The sequence below is a fragment of the Salvelinus alpinus genome, chromosome 13, assembly GCF_045679555.1.
Source record: "Salvelinus alpinus chromosome 13, SLU_Salpinus.1, whole genome shotgun sequence".
NCBI lineage: Eukaryota > Metazoa > Chordata > Actinopteri > Salmoniformes > Salmonidae > Salvelinus > Salvelinus alpinus.
The window spans coordinates 9,216,878-9,235,196 of NC_092098.1; the positions used below are offsets into that span (position 1 = coordinate 9,216,878).

At 43.4% G+C, this 18,319-nt stretch overlaps 1 protein-coding gene and 1 long non-coding RNA gene across 3 annotated transcripts in view; one reads left to right on the plus strand and one right to left on the minus strand.

The window, feature by feature from the left end:
- Positions 1-18,319, plus strand: part of LOC139536958 (protein phosphatase 3 catalytic subunit alpha-like) — a 52,775-nt gene that overhangs the window by 9,785 nt on the left and 24,671 nt on the right. For both annotated transcript variants that reach the window (XM_071337724.1, XM_071337725.1), the window contains exon 2: positions 14,360-14,560. In XM_071337724.1, the coding sequence (XP_071193825.1) occupies positions 14,360-14,560 (201 nt within the window). The remainder of the gene's footprint in view (positions 1-14,359; positions 14,561-18,319) is intronic.
- On the minus strand, positions 3,767-7,393 carry LOC139536660 (uncharacterized). Its single transcript, XR_011667370.1, has 2 exons — positions 7,178-7,393; positions 3,767-4,007 (listed from the first exon to the last, which is right to left on the minus strand). It is a non-coding gene; the product is annotated as an uncharacterized lncRNA (long non-coding RNA).

The window sequence follows — 18,319 nt, forward strand, 5'->3', positions numbered from 1 at the left end:
AAGAGTTGGTCCACTCCGGACCAACCAAATCTTGATTTGATCTGGTCTTGTTTGGGTGGGGAGCTCATTAGAATAATAGCCAGTGTGTAAAAATAATATCCAAACACTTATTGTAGTACAATAACCAAAACAGATTTTTTTTTTAAAGTCACGATGTCATAGCTGACACCCCATTCTTTCTACTGACATCTTGGAATCTTAATTCGGAGTAGATATTTAACAAAGTTTTTGAAAAACACAGTCGCATAAAAATCGGAGGATAATTTGATTGTCATTCTGTTACCGAACCTTACATCTGCAGGTTCTCCTAGTAAATGTGTTTTAAAATTTTCGGGGGAAATTGTTCAAAGTAGTTCTTGTGCGTAGAGTTGTATGGTTCGTTTAACTTTGCAACCAATGGTTTTTGTGTGGCAAAGTGTTAAAGTGAAAAATGGGAGTCTGCGTCATTCAGTTAACATGGAATTGCCCTGAAGCAAAGCTTAGCACACAGCTAAACATACTGGCCTATAAATGACTCACCTGTGTTTAAGCGTTTGTTTTCCTGTTTGATTTTACTCAGCGTTTATTTTTACAATGTCAAACTTACTCTTATGTTCTCTTACGGTTAGTTATATTTCAGGTGGTTAGATGTTAACCTCTGATTTTGTCACATAATTTCACTCTGGTACTCAGTGATGGATACTATCATATGTCCACTTGCTACATCCTCCCACGTAACAGGACAGCGTCACAATGGCATGTGCTACATTCACAGTGGCATGAGTACTGTTTCATTGGTTCAAGGAGAGCCCTCTATTTACAAGTAGGGTCTCGGGAGTGTGTATTGACCTCGCTCTTCAGCACTGTGATACATGATTGGCCCACACAGGAAATGTAACAGAGGGAAGAGGGTTCATTGAAAAAGCTGTCCTAGGTGCTGTTCTTCTGTCAATCAGCTGGACTACTGTATCTTCTCTGTGTCGGAGGGTGGGTGGCCACCAGGGATCATGGTGATTTTAGTCTTGGTATAGAGGAATGAGGATATTAGTGATGCCTATGAGTAGGGTTGTTGTGACCAGGACATGAACTGGCTATTGGAGGAGAGGAGACTGTCTGTCTGCCACTTGGCCTGGTCCCATGTCAGGGCATGTCTGGAGAGTGTGAACAAGCTAGGCTCAGAGCGGCCTACTTTCTCATAGAGTGATTCTAGGACATTATAGGTGTTAGTTCTGGTGGGGCTCGGTAAATCACTGTGGATTTTAAATCACGAATGCCTTTTGTCTGAGAGCGGGAACCCTCACAATACCAGATTTATTTTCAGAACAAAACGGAGACAATCATGGAAAGGGCTGACCTATCAGTAGAGGCACTTCTGGATTTAGACAGCCAGTCAGTAAGCACACAGGGGGAATCTCTCTTCTGAAATATGATTATGACATATGCAGTCGCTCAGTTTTTCTCTCCCAAAGCTTAGGCTGGATGGAGATCTTTCTAAAAATGGTGACCATCCTTTGGACATCCATATTTACAATAAACATTCAGCTGTTTCTGATCCGTTTCTCTACACCCACAATTAGATTTCTGACATTCACTGTGAAAATGCACAGCTAGTTGTTGTGTGTTTTGTGTTCCCACTGTTTGTGAAAGTAGTGGGATAGTGTGTTTTGGGTCAGATCGGGTTCACGTATAAGGGTCTGTGGGAGACGAGGCCATTCACCATTCTGCTATGCCTATGCTTGAGAAATGAGATTCACTTTTAGATGTCGTATAATGTTGGTATGATTCTGCTAGGTGTCTGTATCCATGGAAATGTGTCACTCTTTGTTGAATTACTTTCTGTGGATTTATTAATATTTATTTTGGTGACGTGTCCTGTTCTCATAAGCGTTTGTGTGTTTTATTACTATCATGGTGTCACGCCCTGGCCTTAGTTATCTTTGTTTTCTTTATTATTTTAGTTAGGTCAGGGTGTGACATGGGGGAAGTATGTGTTTTGTATTGTCTAGGGTTTTTTGTATGTTTATGGGGCAGTGTTTAGTCTAGGTGTATGTATGTCTATGGTTGCCTAGATTGGTTCTCAATTAGAGACAGCTGTCTATTGTTGTCTCTGATTGGGAGCCATATTTAGGCAACCATAGTCATTAGGTAGTTTGTGGGTGATTGTCTATGTGTAAGTTGCCTGTGTCTGCACTTGTCATTATATAGCTTCACGTTTGTCGTTTTGTTGAGTTTGTAAGTGTTCTTCGTCTTCGTTGATTAAATATGTGTTCATTTCACGCTGCGCCTTGGTCCTCCTCTCTTTCACGTAACGACGATCGTGACACATGGATGCTATATAAGAGGGTGTGTGTGCGTTTTGTTTGTTTTTGAGAACAATATCAGTGACATGGTGGCTCATTGGCCAGACAGCGTAGAGCCCACCCCCTGAGATGTGTGGGCGTGGACGTGGTGGATCTTGATGGTGTGATACCCTGCGCCCAGCTCGCCCCCCTCGGAAGGCTATCTGCATGCACGATACTCACAAGCTTTATTTGGCAGTGTGGGTGAATTATTTAAGGATTGGTTTGCAGCAGTGTTTTACTGCACACAGGCCTCTTACATAATGAAACTTCCCTGAGGTCTAGCAATGAGAGGGGGTAGAGGAGGGAGATGGAGTCAGAGAGAGTAGTGTAGTGGAGAGGACAAATCTAAAGGATAGAGTAGGGGGGGGGGGTTGGAGGAGAGACACTCGCACATGATTGCACACACGCATGAGAGCTCTTACAGTAGCAACAGTCATCAACAAGTTTATTTTATTTTATCCATCAGATATTGACTGAATTATGGCACATAAAACATTTTACTGGCACGTACAAATAATGAATGGAGTTAAAGGATTTTGGTGGGAATTTAGGTGTTCAATTTCCTGTCAAATTTCACTTTTGTTCATAGAATGTACTTATATAAGGTTTATATAAGATATACGTTGTGTCGTTTGTTTTAGATTTTGTGTTAAAATAAAGAAAATTATATGTTCTTAATTTGCATAAATATACGGTGTGTATTTGCATATACTGTATGAATTCATTAACGTAAAGGGGTGGAACATGGCTGCAAACACCAAAAATTGGGTAGGTGCACCCGATTCAGCTGCCCTGCACACGCCGGGTAGGCGACGTGTTCCCATTTTGAACCATTTAATACCTTCTTTTTTTTTCACCCCAATTTCGTGATATTCAATTGGTAGTTACAGTCTTGTCCCATCGCTGCAACTGCCGTATGGACTTGGGAGAGGTGAATGTCGAGAGTCATGCGTAGGTCAAGAGTCAACACGACCCCGCCAAGCCGCACTGCTTCTTGACACACTGCTCGCTTAACCCGGAAGCCAGCCACACCAATGTGTCAGAGGAAACACCATACAGCTTGGCGACCGAAGTCAGCGTGCATGTGCCCAGGAGCAAATAAAATGCACTGTAGGCCTACCAATGGACAATCGGATGGCTCAGATTACCGTGTCTGCAGTAACGTAGCAGGCGTAAAAGAAAGCTACAGCACAATTGAGACTGAAATTTCTAAACTTTTAAAATCATGACTAAGAAGAGACTGTTAACGAATACAGCAAAGAGCTGCCATAAAATGTGCGTTCTACCTACTTCCACTCATGCTACAACCAGCAGTGAAGTTGCACTGAATGAGTAGGAACGTGTATGGATAGGTTTACCTTGTTATTATTGGGTCTTTTTTTAATACTTTGGAATATTTCACTTTGTCAAGGCTCAGGCTAAGATCCAGATGCAGACACAGGAGGTGGATAATATGAGTCTCAGACTTTATTACAGTACAAGGGGCAGGCAATCGGTAGGTCAAGGCAGGCAAAGAGTCGTAATCCAAATCAGAGTCAGGCAGGTACAGGATGGCAGGCAGGGTCAGGACAGGCAGAAAGGTCCCAACTGGGAAGACTAGAAAAAGCAAAAACTAAAGCACAGGAAACACGGGATCACGCTGGTAGGACTTGGCGGGACAAGCCCGAAAACGGTAATGGGAGACACCTGGTGGGGGTTGGAGACAATCACAAGACAGGTGAAATAGATCAGGGTGTGACATTCTCTGGTCATATCAGTAACAACATGAATTTGTGCACGAGGCAGAAATTGCGGTGTGTCTCGAGTTTCGCCATCAGCTTGAAGACGGTGTCCCTTTTTGGTCAGTGTCAGTGGAGGAAAGGGAGAGCAGAGGGACGTTGAGAGGCGGACCCTCAGTCTGCTCCCCATGAAGAGTTCAATTGGGGCCTGCAATTCGGCGGCGTTCCTGCATGTGGGTGTTCCTGCATCTCCGCTAACCCCTCTTTATACTTCTATTGGTAACTTTTTAAACTAGGACAGGCAGGAGGTGGTGGTGCTCCAGTACAGTAGGTGGCGTCAATGCACAATAATGTTGGATGCCAGTCGCCAATAAACCCACAGAAGCAGAAGGAGCGAGGGCGACAACGGTACTTGGCTAGCTGTACACCAGTACTGTTTTTTAGCTAGCTGTCAGGCTCTGTTTTCCGGCAGTTCTGGTAATGATGGCGATGGCAGGTGGGAGCGAAGGACACTATGTTCTAGCTTAGCCAGCCAGTCCGATACACACCAGGCGGGAGGCGTGGCGACACCGGGTACTGGCTAGATTGCTAGTTTGCACACGGTGTCCCTAACTAGCAAGTTAGCTAGCACACAGTGTCTCCCCATCCTCCCACCTGCTGTGCTACCGGTAGGCAGGGGCGACACCGGTAGACCGTGTCCTTTGCCCCACCTGTCAGGCACTGTTTTCCCACAGTTCTAGTAATGACGGTAAGTGCGGGTGTCCCGCTAGGTAGCAAGGAGGACTCCGGCAGGCGGGATCGAAAAACTCATGCAGGAACCAATGGGATGCTCGGGGGGGGTTCATGAAGGAACCAATGGGATGCTCGGGGAGGGGTTCATGAAGGAACCAATGGGATGCATGCAGGAACACCCCGAATTGCAGACTGCAGTTGCACACTATTGCTGCCCTCTCCCTCCACTGAGACAGACCATCAGATGCAGACTCCATCAGCCCAGTAAGATTTTTAAAAAGCTAATTATTAACATTTCTTCTCACTCAGCTGTGCCCGACAAGTAATACAGCAACTGGTGTGATCATGTAGCTTACCTCAAATATTGAAATGTATACAGTACCAGTCAAAGGTTGACACACCTACTCATTCAAGGGTTTTTCTTTGTTTATATTATTTTATACATTGTAGAATAGTGAAGACATCAAAACTATGAAAAAACACATATGGAATCACGTAGTAACCAAAAAAAGTGTTAAACAAATCAAAATAGATTTAATATTTGAGATTCTTCAAAGTAGCCACCCTTTGCCTTGATGACAGCTTTGCACACTATTGGTATTCTCTCATCCAGCTTGACCTGGAATGCTTTTCCAACATTCTTGAAGGAGTTCCCACATATGCTGAGCACTTGTTGGCTGCTTTTCCTTCACTCTGCGGTCCAACTCATCCCAAACCATCTTAATTGGATTGAGGTTGGGTGATTGTGGAGGCAGGTCATCTGATGCAGCACTCCATCACTCCCCTTCTTGGTCAAATAGCCCTTACACAGCCTGGAGGTGTGTTGGGTCATTGTCCTGTTGAGAAACAAATGATAGTCCCACTAAGCGCAAACCAGATGGGATGGCATATCGCTGCAGAATGCTGTGGTAGCCATGCTGGTTAAGTGTGCCTTGAATTCTAAATAAATCCCAGACAATGTCACCAGCAAAGCACCATCACACCTCCTCCATGCTTCACAGTGGGAACCACGCATGCGGAGATCGAATTGCAGCAATTCGACCATGAAGGCCTGATTCACTCAGTCTCCTCTGAACAGTTGATGTTGAGATGTGTCTGTTACTTGAACTCTGTGAAGCATTTATTTGGGCTGCAATATATGAGGCTGGTAACTCGAATAACTCATCCTCTGCAGCAGAGGTAACTCTGGGTCTTCCATTCCTGTGGCAGTCCTCATGAGAGCCAGTTTCATCATAGTGAGTGATGGTTTTTGCGACTCCACTTGAAGAAACTTTCAAAGTTCTTGAAATGTTCCTGATTGACTGACCTTCATATCTTAAAGTAATGATGGACTGTCGTTTCTCTTTGCTTATTTGAGCTGTTCTTGCCATAATATGGACTTGTCTTTTACCAAATAGGGCTATCTTCTGTATACCACCCCTACCTTGTCACAACACAACTGATTGGCTCAAACGCATTAAGAAGGAAAGAAATTGCACAAATTAACAAGGAACACCTGTTAATTTAAATGCATTCCAGGTGTCTAACTGATTGTGCAAAGCTGTCATCAAGGCAAAGGGTGTCTAGTTTGAAGAATCTCAACAACAACAAAAAATGTGGTTACTACATTTATTTAACCCTTATTTGACCAGGTAAGTTGACTGAGAACACTTTCTCATTTACAGCAACAACCTGGGGAATAGTTAGAAGGTAGAGGAGGGAGGATGAATGAAACAATTGTAAGCTGGGGATGATTAGGTGACCGTGATGGTATGAGGGCCAGCTTGGGAATTTAGCCAGGACACCAGGGTTAACACCCCTACTCTTATAATAAGTGCCATGGGATCTTTAATGACCACAGAGTCAGGACACCTATTTAAATTCCCATCTGAAAGACAGCACCCTACACAGGGCAATGTCCCCAACCACTGCCCGGGGGTATTGGGATATTTTTCTTTAGACCAGAGGAAAGGGTGCCTCCTACTGGCCATCCAACACCACTTCCAGCAGCATCTGGTCTCCGGTTGAGGGACCGACCAGGACCAACCCTGCTTAGATTCAGAAGCAAGCCAGCAGTAGGATTCCATATGTTATTTCATAGTTTATTCTACAATGTAGAAAATAGTAAAAATAAAGAAAAACCTTGGAATGAGTAGGTGTGTTCAAACTTTTGACTGGTACTGTATATTTTGAAATGGTCTGAGATTTAACAACAATGCATTGGCAGGGCGATTCAAGCACAGCCAATATGTGGTGATAATGGACATACCTCATTACTACAGAACTGTTTTTAATAGATTCATGTTGCATATGCTAATATTTTTTAAGTCATGTAAAAAAAAATCTGAACAATAGATATCGCTTGCATTTTGAAAGTCCTCTTGACTCAGAAACGGTTGGTGTCCATTGATCTAGAGCTAGGCCTACCTGTGTCATGTAAAAAATCTTCCCAGCGTGAAATAATTCCACGTCGTTCTGATCGTTCGGTGTTCTGGTTGTGACGTCATGCTGTAAAACTTCTCCCAGCGTGAATATGTTCCCAGTTCAATAATTGGACGCGCAGCTCTTTATGTGGATGGCTGAGCTCGTGCGGATTTTTCTCGCACACCCTCCTTCGACCTAGGAAAATTGTTCTGTGGCCATGCGCATTTGCTTCACACGTCTGCCAATTAATGGTGGCCAGGAGTATTGACTCTGACCAATCAGAAGCTTGTTGAGGCATGAGGTCAGCATATAAATACCCAGACTCGCGCGTCGAAGTGCAGAGGGTTGATGTGAATGATTGTAAAGATATGGGCGTTTACGATTGATTGACTGTGTGTGTGTGTGTGTGTGTGTGTGTGTGTGTGTGTGTGTGTGTGTGTGTGTGTGTGTGTGTGTGTGTGTGTGTGTATATATATATGAGGTATGTGCATTATCACCACATATTGGCTGTGCTTGAATTGCCCTGCCAATGCATTGTTGTTAAATCTCAGACCATTTCAAAATATACAGTACCAGTCAAAAGTTTGGACACACATATATATATATATATGAATGAATAAAATGTTTGTTAGCTATCCAAACAAGTTAAAATTGCACACTTCTGAGAACAAGCCATTAAGACCAGTTTACAGCTAATTATGCTAGTTAGCTAGCAAGGGCGAGGGGGTGTGAGAAAAACATCTGCACGAGCTCAGCCATCCACACAAACGCGCGTGCAATTATTTTCACGCTGTGAAAATGTTTACAACATGACGTCACAATCAGAACAATTGGTAACTATTTCACACCGGGAAGATATTAACAGGACAACCTGCCCTCACCTGCGCTGTCTAGACTGCTGCATTAATTACTGTTGTTGTCACGTTCTGTTGCATTATTCAACAAGTGTGTCAATAGCAGGATACCCTCGGATTAAAAATCAACAATCTTGGCTCCAGATTACACCTATCTATACATACTTTACATTGTTTGTAAAATCACACATAATATCACTATAATCCAAGTGTTCCTTTTGGGAGGTTGCTTTCATTTCAGCGCATCTCATTTGGAAACATTTAAACTGTATTATATATATATTTTGCACAAAAAATGAACATCCCAAATAATCTTTCTTTCTTGTGATGCAAGAGTCGAGACAATACGTTACACCCCCGACAAAGTGTTAGCATTCTTATAAATGTAACGGAAAAACAACGTATTTAATTGAGCCCATTTCAGCCATTACCAGGATGTGTTTGATAAGCATTTCCACGGTCGCAATGTTTATTTAAAAAATGGCAGGCACAAGCAAGAGTATGAAAGAGTCTCAGGAGTAAAATCAAAGCAATCAATCCAGTGAAATGTAAGTGACAAGTGGACCCCTCAAACACAGGAAATAGATGGCTGAAATGTGCTACTTAAAGTATACAGTTTGGAGGGGGAGACAGCCTACCCTACGTGGTTTAGTAGGGGACAGAACACTAACGGAACACCTAGAACATAGCACCTAGAACATAGCACCTAGAAGATGGGTCATAGAACCAACTCCTATAACCATTACGGGGTGTTGACAAAAAGAGACATGAACCGATGACTGAGTTCTGCCATTTTGTGAATGTCCAAATGTATGCTCTGTGCATAATTGAGCTGAGTTTACCTGTTGTGGTTTTGGGACATTATCATCAGTATTGTAGACTGGTCAAACAAACACTGCCTAGTGTCTACCCTGGCTGCTCTGTTCAGATCCCCGCTAACATGGCTTCCTCCTTGGCTCCTTCTCTTCCCAGTCTTTAGCATATTGGGTTTTCATGCATGGGCTGATCTGTGGGCCGCCAGCTGCCATACGGCCTGGCAGACTCCGTGCATGCAGGCGGAATGCACTTTAGGGCTCTGCACATTTGGGGTTTTGCACAGGAAAGAAACCGGGTCAACGTAGGTCCAATCAGTGAACACACTCATTTAGACATTTCAAACATTCGCATCACAGGCTTTTGAGTGCTATGATAACAAACCCTTCAGTTATCCCAACAGCACACAGTCCCAATTATATGGAGTACGGTGATGATCACAACAATAATAACAGACTAAACAAAATAGATGGAACGTCAACATTGGTATTGAATGGACTCTTTAAAGGTCAGAGTTATTCACAGTGCACACAGGTACCGAACGCAACATCTTGTCACCCAAGTGATCAGGCAACATTGTTTGCCATGTTATTTACAATATCTCCACGTGTCTCTAGTCTTGTCTATTGAGTCAAATACAAGCTTGCTGGCAACACTGCATATGGCTTCGGCAGGAATCTGTACTTAGGTAGTAAATTCTACTCTTAGTTATGTGCAATGTCCCTTTACAAAGTTAGGATGACATAAACCACAAGAGCCCGAGTCCTGGAGCAACTTCCCTCCCTGCCGCATATTCCTGTGTGGTAATGAAGACAGTCACAGGCCCAGATAGAGGGGGGACAGCAGGTTTGGTAGAAGCAGGGCTGAGACAAGTGACCGGTGCAGCTAGCTAACACAAACCTGGGCGAGAGACCTGACAGACAGACAGACAGACAGACAGACAGACAGACAGACAGACAGACAGACAGGTGCACATAGATCCAGATGGACAGTAGCTACACACCTAGAGGATGAGTAGTGTGCTGTACGTGTGGACAGATTGACAGGATGCCAGGGCTGGATGGAGAGTATTCAGTGCTGCTGTTGTATTAGTTAGGTAGAAACCTGGGCAGTGTTCGACCAACAGTTCCCCCGTCTCTCTCTCTGCAGCATCCAGCCTGGCAATGTTTCATGACAGCTGGACAGGTTGGTATACAGTAGTGGCTGTTAAAAAAGGACCTAGGCAATAAGGCATACATTACCATTTATTAATGAAGGTACAGTACATGTGTCTGGTGGTAATTAGTGTAGGCTGTGCAATGATGATAAGTCCATGGAATAGCAGAATGGGTGAAAAGCTATATGTGTTTTGTCAGTCTCCTGTTTATTGAAATCCTTCCTCAATTATTAAGCTCCCTGCCCTTTCTGCATTGTCTTGGGGAAATTGTGCTTCATAAAAGGAGAGAACGAGAGAACGTCTCTGATCCTCCCATGCAAATCGCAGTATTTCGCGCTGACACTGGCTGTACTCCAAAAGTTAGCTGCTGTTGCCCGGCAACATACACCACAGTTCAACTTAGCTTGGGCGCCCAGTCGAAGTGAGCTGTCTCCCATCTGAACCCCCCCTCTCTCTTTCTCTCTTGTGTGTTTTCACCATGCCTGGTGCTCTCTCCCTCTAAATCCTCCCTCCTTTTTTCTGTTTCGTTATCTCTTGCTCCCTTCTACACTCTCATCTCTCTCCCTCTCGCCCTCTTTCTCGCCCCCTCTCTAATGTCCACCAGTAATCTCCCTGACTTCTCAGTCTTTTAGCGTTGGAGAGTATTAGAAGGACAGTACTGTCTGTTGTGTAAAAAAACACACTGAAGGAAATGATGCACACTCTCAAACACATACAGCCATGTCTACAAACATACAGGACATGCAGTATCTCTAGTCTCTTTATTAGGCACAGTACCTACCACTGCAGTTCTACCATTTAGGGCTGTTTTGAGTGTATTATAGTGGCTGTTTAGTGACGTCTGTAGGTAAGACTGAGATATAAACACACCAGACAGGCCACTGAGATTGTGACACGTTCTTTTGATCACCCAGCTCTGCCTCATCTCGCTCCTGCGATCTGTGACAACACAATCTGGTTTATAGCGTTGAGGGGGGAACTTTATTTGCTCCGAGTAGTTGCACAAACTCGTACATACACCGAGTGTACAAAACATTAAGAACACCTTCCTAATATTGAGTTGCACCCCCCTTATGCCCTCAGAACAGCCTCAATTCGTCGGGGCATGGACTCTACATGGTGTCGAAAGCATTCCACAGGGATGCTGGCCCATGTTGAATGATTCCCACAGTTGTGTCAAGTTGGCTGGATGTCCTTTGGGTGGTGAACCATTCTTGATATACACGGGAAAGTATTGAGTGTGAAGAACCCAGCAGCGTTGCAGTTCTTGACACACTCAAACCGGTGCGCCTGGCATCTACTACAGTACCATACCCCGTTCAAAGGCACTTAAATATTTTGTCTTGCCCATTCACACATACACAATCCATGTCTCTGTTGTCTCAAGGCTTAAAAATCCTTCTTTAACCTGTCTCCTCCCCTTCATCTACACTGACTGAAGTGGATTCAACAAGTGACATCAATAAGGGATCATAACTTTCACCTGGTCAATCTAGGTCATCGAGTGTTTTGTACACTCAGTGTATATTTGGAAACACAATACAGTCAGGTATACACACCTACTGTATATGTAAGCACAGAGACAAGCACGTTAACATGCACCGTTCAGGCAAATACACAAGCCCAAAACATACGCACATAGACATATACTAACATGGACTTTCACACACAGACACATGCACAGATAAAACACAAACACACTGTTGAATGGGATTAATTTAACCTCAGTGAAAATCTCATGCCAGGCCTGGGCTCATTATCCCAGCAGCAGGAACATGAGATTTCTCTCTTTTCCCCCTCTAGTCAAGCATCCATTATTTAACAGCATGTTGATCACGTTGAGCCTCAGCTCGGAGAGCTCTCTGCTCTCCTATTCCCCCAGTGCTCCGCTCAGCAGCTCCCCATCGCCACATGCACTGAGCAACACAACTCTCTAGCCGACAAACTTGGCCATATTGCTATATTGCTCTGTGTGCGTGCGTGTGTGCGTGTTTGCACGTCTCAGACAACCATATTGCAGGGGCTGGAGCACCACTCTGCTTTATGTCATGGTATCAGCTGGTTTTTATTATGACTTTTCAGTCAGCAACAGGTTTAGAGCTGAGACACTGGTGAGGGAATCACTATCCAATCAAATACTTTTTTGTAGGTTTTTACAGTAGTGTTATTGGCCGATGGAAACAATCAAGACCCCCAGGCCTATATAGTTGTGAGTTCACAGGTGCATTGTCCTGTGGGTCAAAGGACCTGCCTGATGTGTGCTGTTTTCATTCTAACTGGTCTGTCACGTTCTGACCTTAGTTCCTTTGTTTTGTCTTTTGTTTTTGTTGGTCAGGGCGTGAGTTGGGTGGGTAATCTATGTTTTCTATTTCTGTGTTGGTTTTCTGTGTTTGGCCTGATATGGTTCTCAATCAGAGGCAGCTGTCAATCGTTGTCCCTGATTGGGAACCATATTTAGGTAGCCTGTTTTCTGTTGGGTTTTGTGGGTGGTTGTTTTCAGTCTTTGTGTGTCTGCACCAGATAGAACTGTTTCGGTTTTCACTTTTGTTGTTTTGTATTTGAAGTGTTCTGTTTTTTTTTGGATTTATTATTAAATTAAGATGAACACTAATCACGCTGCGCTTTGGTCCTCTCCTTCCACCGACGAAAGCCGTTACATGGTCTGTGATATAAGAGCACAATGGTGTTGGATTTAGTATCCAATCTGAATCAAACATAATTGTCCATGACCGGTTGATTGGAATGCAAACCTGCTTTCATAGTAAGGCCACAGGTCCAGCAGTGAGAAAGGCTGCTGCATCAGTAAGCGTGGCTACATGACCTTTTTGTATTATGCAGCACGCAAAGCCAACACCAAAGTCTTTCGACCACTGACACAGATAGATTAGCTTCAGTGCAGAAAATTCCCTTTGTTGCTCCCAAAGCAATGGGTGTGATGTTGGATGGGATGTTTTCAGAGGATGTCTGGCAGACAGGCGCTGTCTTATTCATGGGTTTAGATTTGTATTAACGACCCAGTGAAGTTATTCCTTCAGACTAAAGTTTTGTTCCCTGTCGTATTACAGTATTATTGGCTTTCTCATCAGGAATGACTGCACCCCCTGGTTGGAACACAACACAATCAGTTCTCTCTTTTTAAGGATCGGAGATACATACAGTAATTACTCGGATAGAGGGCTTCATTTGCCACCGCTATGTTCAGCAGACTTTTGTTAAGCTGTTTATACATACTGGATTGTTGACTCTCACTAAAAAAGAGGTTGTGTTATCTGGGGAAAATCACGTGGATATTTTTATTCCACACATCCGATTGTACATTTACAGCGATTCATAAATTTATAATATACTGTGGAAGCATCCATAATTAAAGTAGGCCACATTTTGGAAGAATTTGTTGACAGAACTTTTCCCCTCTGCAATTTCTGCATAAAGAAAAAAAAGTTTGACTTTCTTTTAGGTGTCTTGAAGGGCGGGGTTAGCTTTATGCATATAAGCACCATAATTGAACTGGCTGAGCAGTTTTAACCAAAGTATTGGAGGATAGAGTATCTGTTTTAGGCATTAGTTGTAACATGAATTGTAGAAGCCGGTACAATGAAGACATCTAACTAGCCTGCGGCAATCCCTTGTTGTGTCCTTATAGTGGTACACAAACGTTCAGCACCAGCACGAACTAAAACAAGAGGGGCTGGTCGCCGATTCAGCACCACGGCCGTTAAACAGCGCCAGGCAGCTCATAATGAAATGTTTCAACGCACCTGTGTTGTGCTCTGTGCAGGTCTGCTGATAGACACTCTGCGACGCTTTTATTGCCATACTGCTCTCAGACTATTTGGAATCCGGCATCTGAGGATGTCTAGCGGTTTCCCCCTGTGAGCTGGCTGTACAACTGATGCTCTGTGTTCAACTGATATACAGTGTGAGGGTCTCTAAGTGGAGTGGTCTTTGTTCCCTGTCTCATGATGGTTTGATGGGTCTGTTTCCTCTTCTCATTGGCTCTCATCTGCCCCGCCCCCTATATCTGGGGCCCTCAGCGATTGGATTGTACATGAAGTCATGTTCCCTGGTACAATACATCCCGCAGAGGGAACTAATGTCATAGGAAGGACAAGCTAGCCAATGTAGAATAAACCTCTGCACCATCAATCTGGCCCAGAGTTAAAGTAGCTTGCAAACATTATCACAAAGTAATTGGCCAGCTATTATTATAAACAAAACATTATGCGATTAGAATTCTCTGGGATCTTTCCCCCGTGCTTAACTTTAAGTCTGAAGTATTTGTGTCCTAGTCTCAGAGCAGGTGATCACGGACTGTCTTGACGTCCCATTGGGGTGTGTTGTCTCACTGTGTTGTCTCCACAGCCGTGCCCTTCCCCCTGAGTCATCGCCTCACATTGAAGGAGGTTTTTGACAGTGAGGGGAAGCCCAGGGTGGACCTGCTCAAAGCCCACCTCACCAAGGAGGGCCGCGTGGAGGAAGCCGTGGCACTACGCATCGTCAACGAGGGCGCCGCCATCTTGCGCCAGGAGAAAACCATGCTGGACATAGAAGCACCAGTCACAGGTGAGGAAAAGAGATCACCTTTACCTTTTTGACTTTGGTGAAACAAACGTTGACTAACATTCACAGCGTTCATATCACGGTCCAACAGGAAGGAAGGAAGGGAGTCATATCAAAATGTTGAAGACAGACCTGTCAGAATAGATATGATTTCTTCTGGTCATTTGATCCAGTGGCGAGTGAGAAAGAGTATTATGAGTGACTAGGTTGCTGTGAGAGTGGGTCTGTGGGTCTAAAGTGCTTCAGACTGAGGGACTCTTTTATAAGCAGGTTAGCGTGAGAGTGAGTCTGAGCTCTGGAGTAAACCTGCACTGTAGAGAAGTTGGTATTTTGGCTATCTTGGAGAATGTACTTTCGTTTGATGTATAAATGTATGTGTGTGAAGGTGTCTTACTGTACTATGTCTGTAAGCAAATATTTGTGGGCAAGTAGAGTGTTTGAAAGTGAAACAGGAAGACAAGCATAGAGAGACTGGGAGTGAGTGTGCAAATTAATGACCTGAAATACAAAAATAAACTCCAAAGCACCTGACTGGAGTTGAAATGAAGATGAAAAGTAGAGACAGCAAAGCAGGACTCTCTATATGCAGAGTCCCATAGCAGGTAGCTGTCACTTTCAAGTATTATAGTCATGTAAGAATAATATATTTCTCAAGCGCTCTGTATCTCTCTTTATCTTTCTTTTCAAGTATCAGAGCATCAATGTTGAGTGTTGTTTGAAGATACCTCTCAGACAGGCACTTATACATGATGAGGACCAGAGTATACTGAGGCTTGTTCAACCAATCATAGAAGTACAGCGGTTTGTCACCTCACCTGCATATAAAGGGTTTGATTCCAAAACGCAATAAACACACATTTTTCAAATTTAGCATTTTTTAAAATCTGAAATGAATTGTCCCTTTCTATGAACATTTACTTTAGATGTGCTTTAGAATGTGTTTTGTTGCAAAACGCAATATCGGACACTATGCGCTGTGCCCTGAGCCATGTGTTTAGACAGTTGGGACATTGAGGTTTCTGCATTATGATGCATTTACATGACACTACAACATTCTATGGCAGCCATGTTAGCTCCCGTTAACAGAATGAGAATTATGATGCCTTTAGCCTACATGACACTTCAAACACTTCAGCCATGGTAGCGCCCCGTTAACATCACACATGGAGTTTAGTAAAAAAACAAAAACAACATTACAACAATATTACGAATTCAAAAAGTTGGCCAAACTCTCTAAATATATAGCTCTGGCTATATCCACTGTCCAGATGCATGGAACATTCCATATGTTTCTTGTCACTAGCGTAAAAGTTAATCATTTAGCGAATAATTTCCATTATATTTGTCTGTTCAGTCATAAGTTAGTTTTCTTTAAATATCTTTTCCACACTTAGGAACGTAATCGTATGACAGTTTTTTATTTATTTTTACAATCGCTAGGACCCAGTTCTCAATACTTAGGTCACTTTTTCAAAACTCTTCACACAGTTCTCCTAACCAACTTTCAGTTGGCACAGCAGTTAATTTCACACCCAAAATGCACTAAAACTACCAAAACACTTCATACATGTCTCAAATCAACTCATTCTTCCATAACACCAGCAAAGGTTGTCACCCAACAAGCACACTGTCACTCATAAAACAACGACCTAAAAAACACTAACAACAGGTCGCATTACACAATGTTTTCTTTTGTCAAATTTCTTTACAAAACAAGAATGACACCTCTCCACTGTTTAGAATTCATTGCAGTATATGTTACAGGAATGAATCAGACATGATGCAATATGTTATGTCATTATTTGGCATTGAGTGATTCCAAAATACAAGATTTTGTATATACACCATCTACCGGATACAGTAGCAATGCTGGTCAACCCAGTCTTCTGCATTTGGCCACAGGTTCTCATCCACATCACATCTTATGTCATCTTGGGCAATACACCTAGGAAAGAATATTTTGGCATGCCTGGTCCATCCCTGGCAATCTTCCTCTGTCAGCCACTTCTCTATCCCCGGCTGGGTCCATGTTTACATTACAGTACAGCATTATTCCTAACATGTTCCCTTTTGTCTAGATGGTAATGAAATTGAAAGACAAACACCTGTGTAGGTGTTCAGCTACAATGGGAATCAGCTGTGGTTGGTCTAATTGATTTTATAGTATTTCATTTTTTATATGTGGAATATATTTCAATACAGTATTGAAATATAGAAATAGAAATGTAGAAATGTAGCAAATTGCTGTCTTATTCAATGTTGTGTTATGTTAGGTTTTGAACTTAAGTTTAACAGTTTTGAAAAGAGTATGTAAAAATGTGCAAATTGGCCTGTAGGTACATAGAGTTTTGGTGGTGCTCGTGAGGGAGAAAATAATTCATGAAATTTGAAAGATGTAGTCATTGAATGCATTTTGTGCCAAAGCAATGAACAACGATCGACAGTTTAGCCCACATAGACTGCTGTTGTACTCACTGTGTGAAGAGTTTTGAAAAAGTGACCTAAGTATTGAGAAATGGGTCCTAGTGATTATTAAAAAGCAAACAAATTTAGGCTAACCACTGGCTTAGTCATCCAGATGCGGCGATAGACAGCTGTCACTCTCAGCTGTTAGCCAGCTGGCTACCTAGCATTACATTAGCTTTCAGCTCTTCGCTTTGCTCACACTTTCGCTGCTATTGCAGTCGGTGCACACCAGAGATTGTTTCACGTTCATAGATCTGAAGGATGCGTATTTTCATGTGGCTATACATCCTCCCCACAGAAAGTTTCGGGGGTTTCATTTCAAAGGTGTGGCCAACGAGTTTCTGGTCCTGGCTTTCGGGCTCTCCCTATCACCCCGCACCTTTTCTATGGTAGTGGAGGTGGCTTTGACACCGGTGCGGTGACAGGGGATCAGCGTATTGGCCTATCTGGAGCTCCACACTGCTGCGGTGATTTCCCAAATTAAGTCTCAGAGGTTCATAGCGAATCAAGAGAAAAGTTGTTAGACTCTGGCTCAGCACTTTCAGTTTCTGGGTCTCATTCTGGACTCGGTTCTGAATCATGTGTTTTTGTCCCAACAGAGGAGAGTTGCATACTGGCTCTATCTGGCACGGTTTCAGCTGGGGCTTTTCACTTGTGCCAGTGATTATTGGGTCTGATGGCCAGTATGATAGCTGTGGTGCCTCTGGGACAGCTGTTGATGCGTCTGTGTCAGCGCTGGGTGATTGCTATGCATCTCGACAGAGCCATCGGCTGCTCAACGTATCCCTGTCTTGTCTAAGGGTGTTGACTCCTTGGAAGGACCCGTGTTGGTGGTGGCGTGCATCAACAGGTAGGGACGGATGCGGTCTAAGGTCTTCACGTTTTCCACAGACGCGAAATTCAGAGATCTGACCTGGGATCCGGGTCCTATATTCAGACTTTTGTCTCGGATCTGGGTCAGGTCTGAGTCTCGGGCATGTGCAATTAATATTGATTTACCGACTGGACCCGATTGGAACTGTCCTCTGTTAATTTTGTGTGTTGAGAACTGCGCAAATGTGTTATCTGTGTCAGCCAATTGAAACTCAATAAAACGTATAGCTTATGTCCAGCTGAAACTGGTTCCGGCTGCTCATCTCACTTACGCCTGCTGCTGAAGAGATAGAGCGAGAGAGAAGGTGTGTAAAAAGAGCCTTGGTCTAGGCTACTGTTGATTGTGAAGATGGAGTCCTTTTTTGTTGAAGTTAAACAGAAGTTAGAGGAGAAAGAGTATAGTGAAAAGATGCCGAGTAGGAG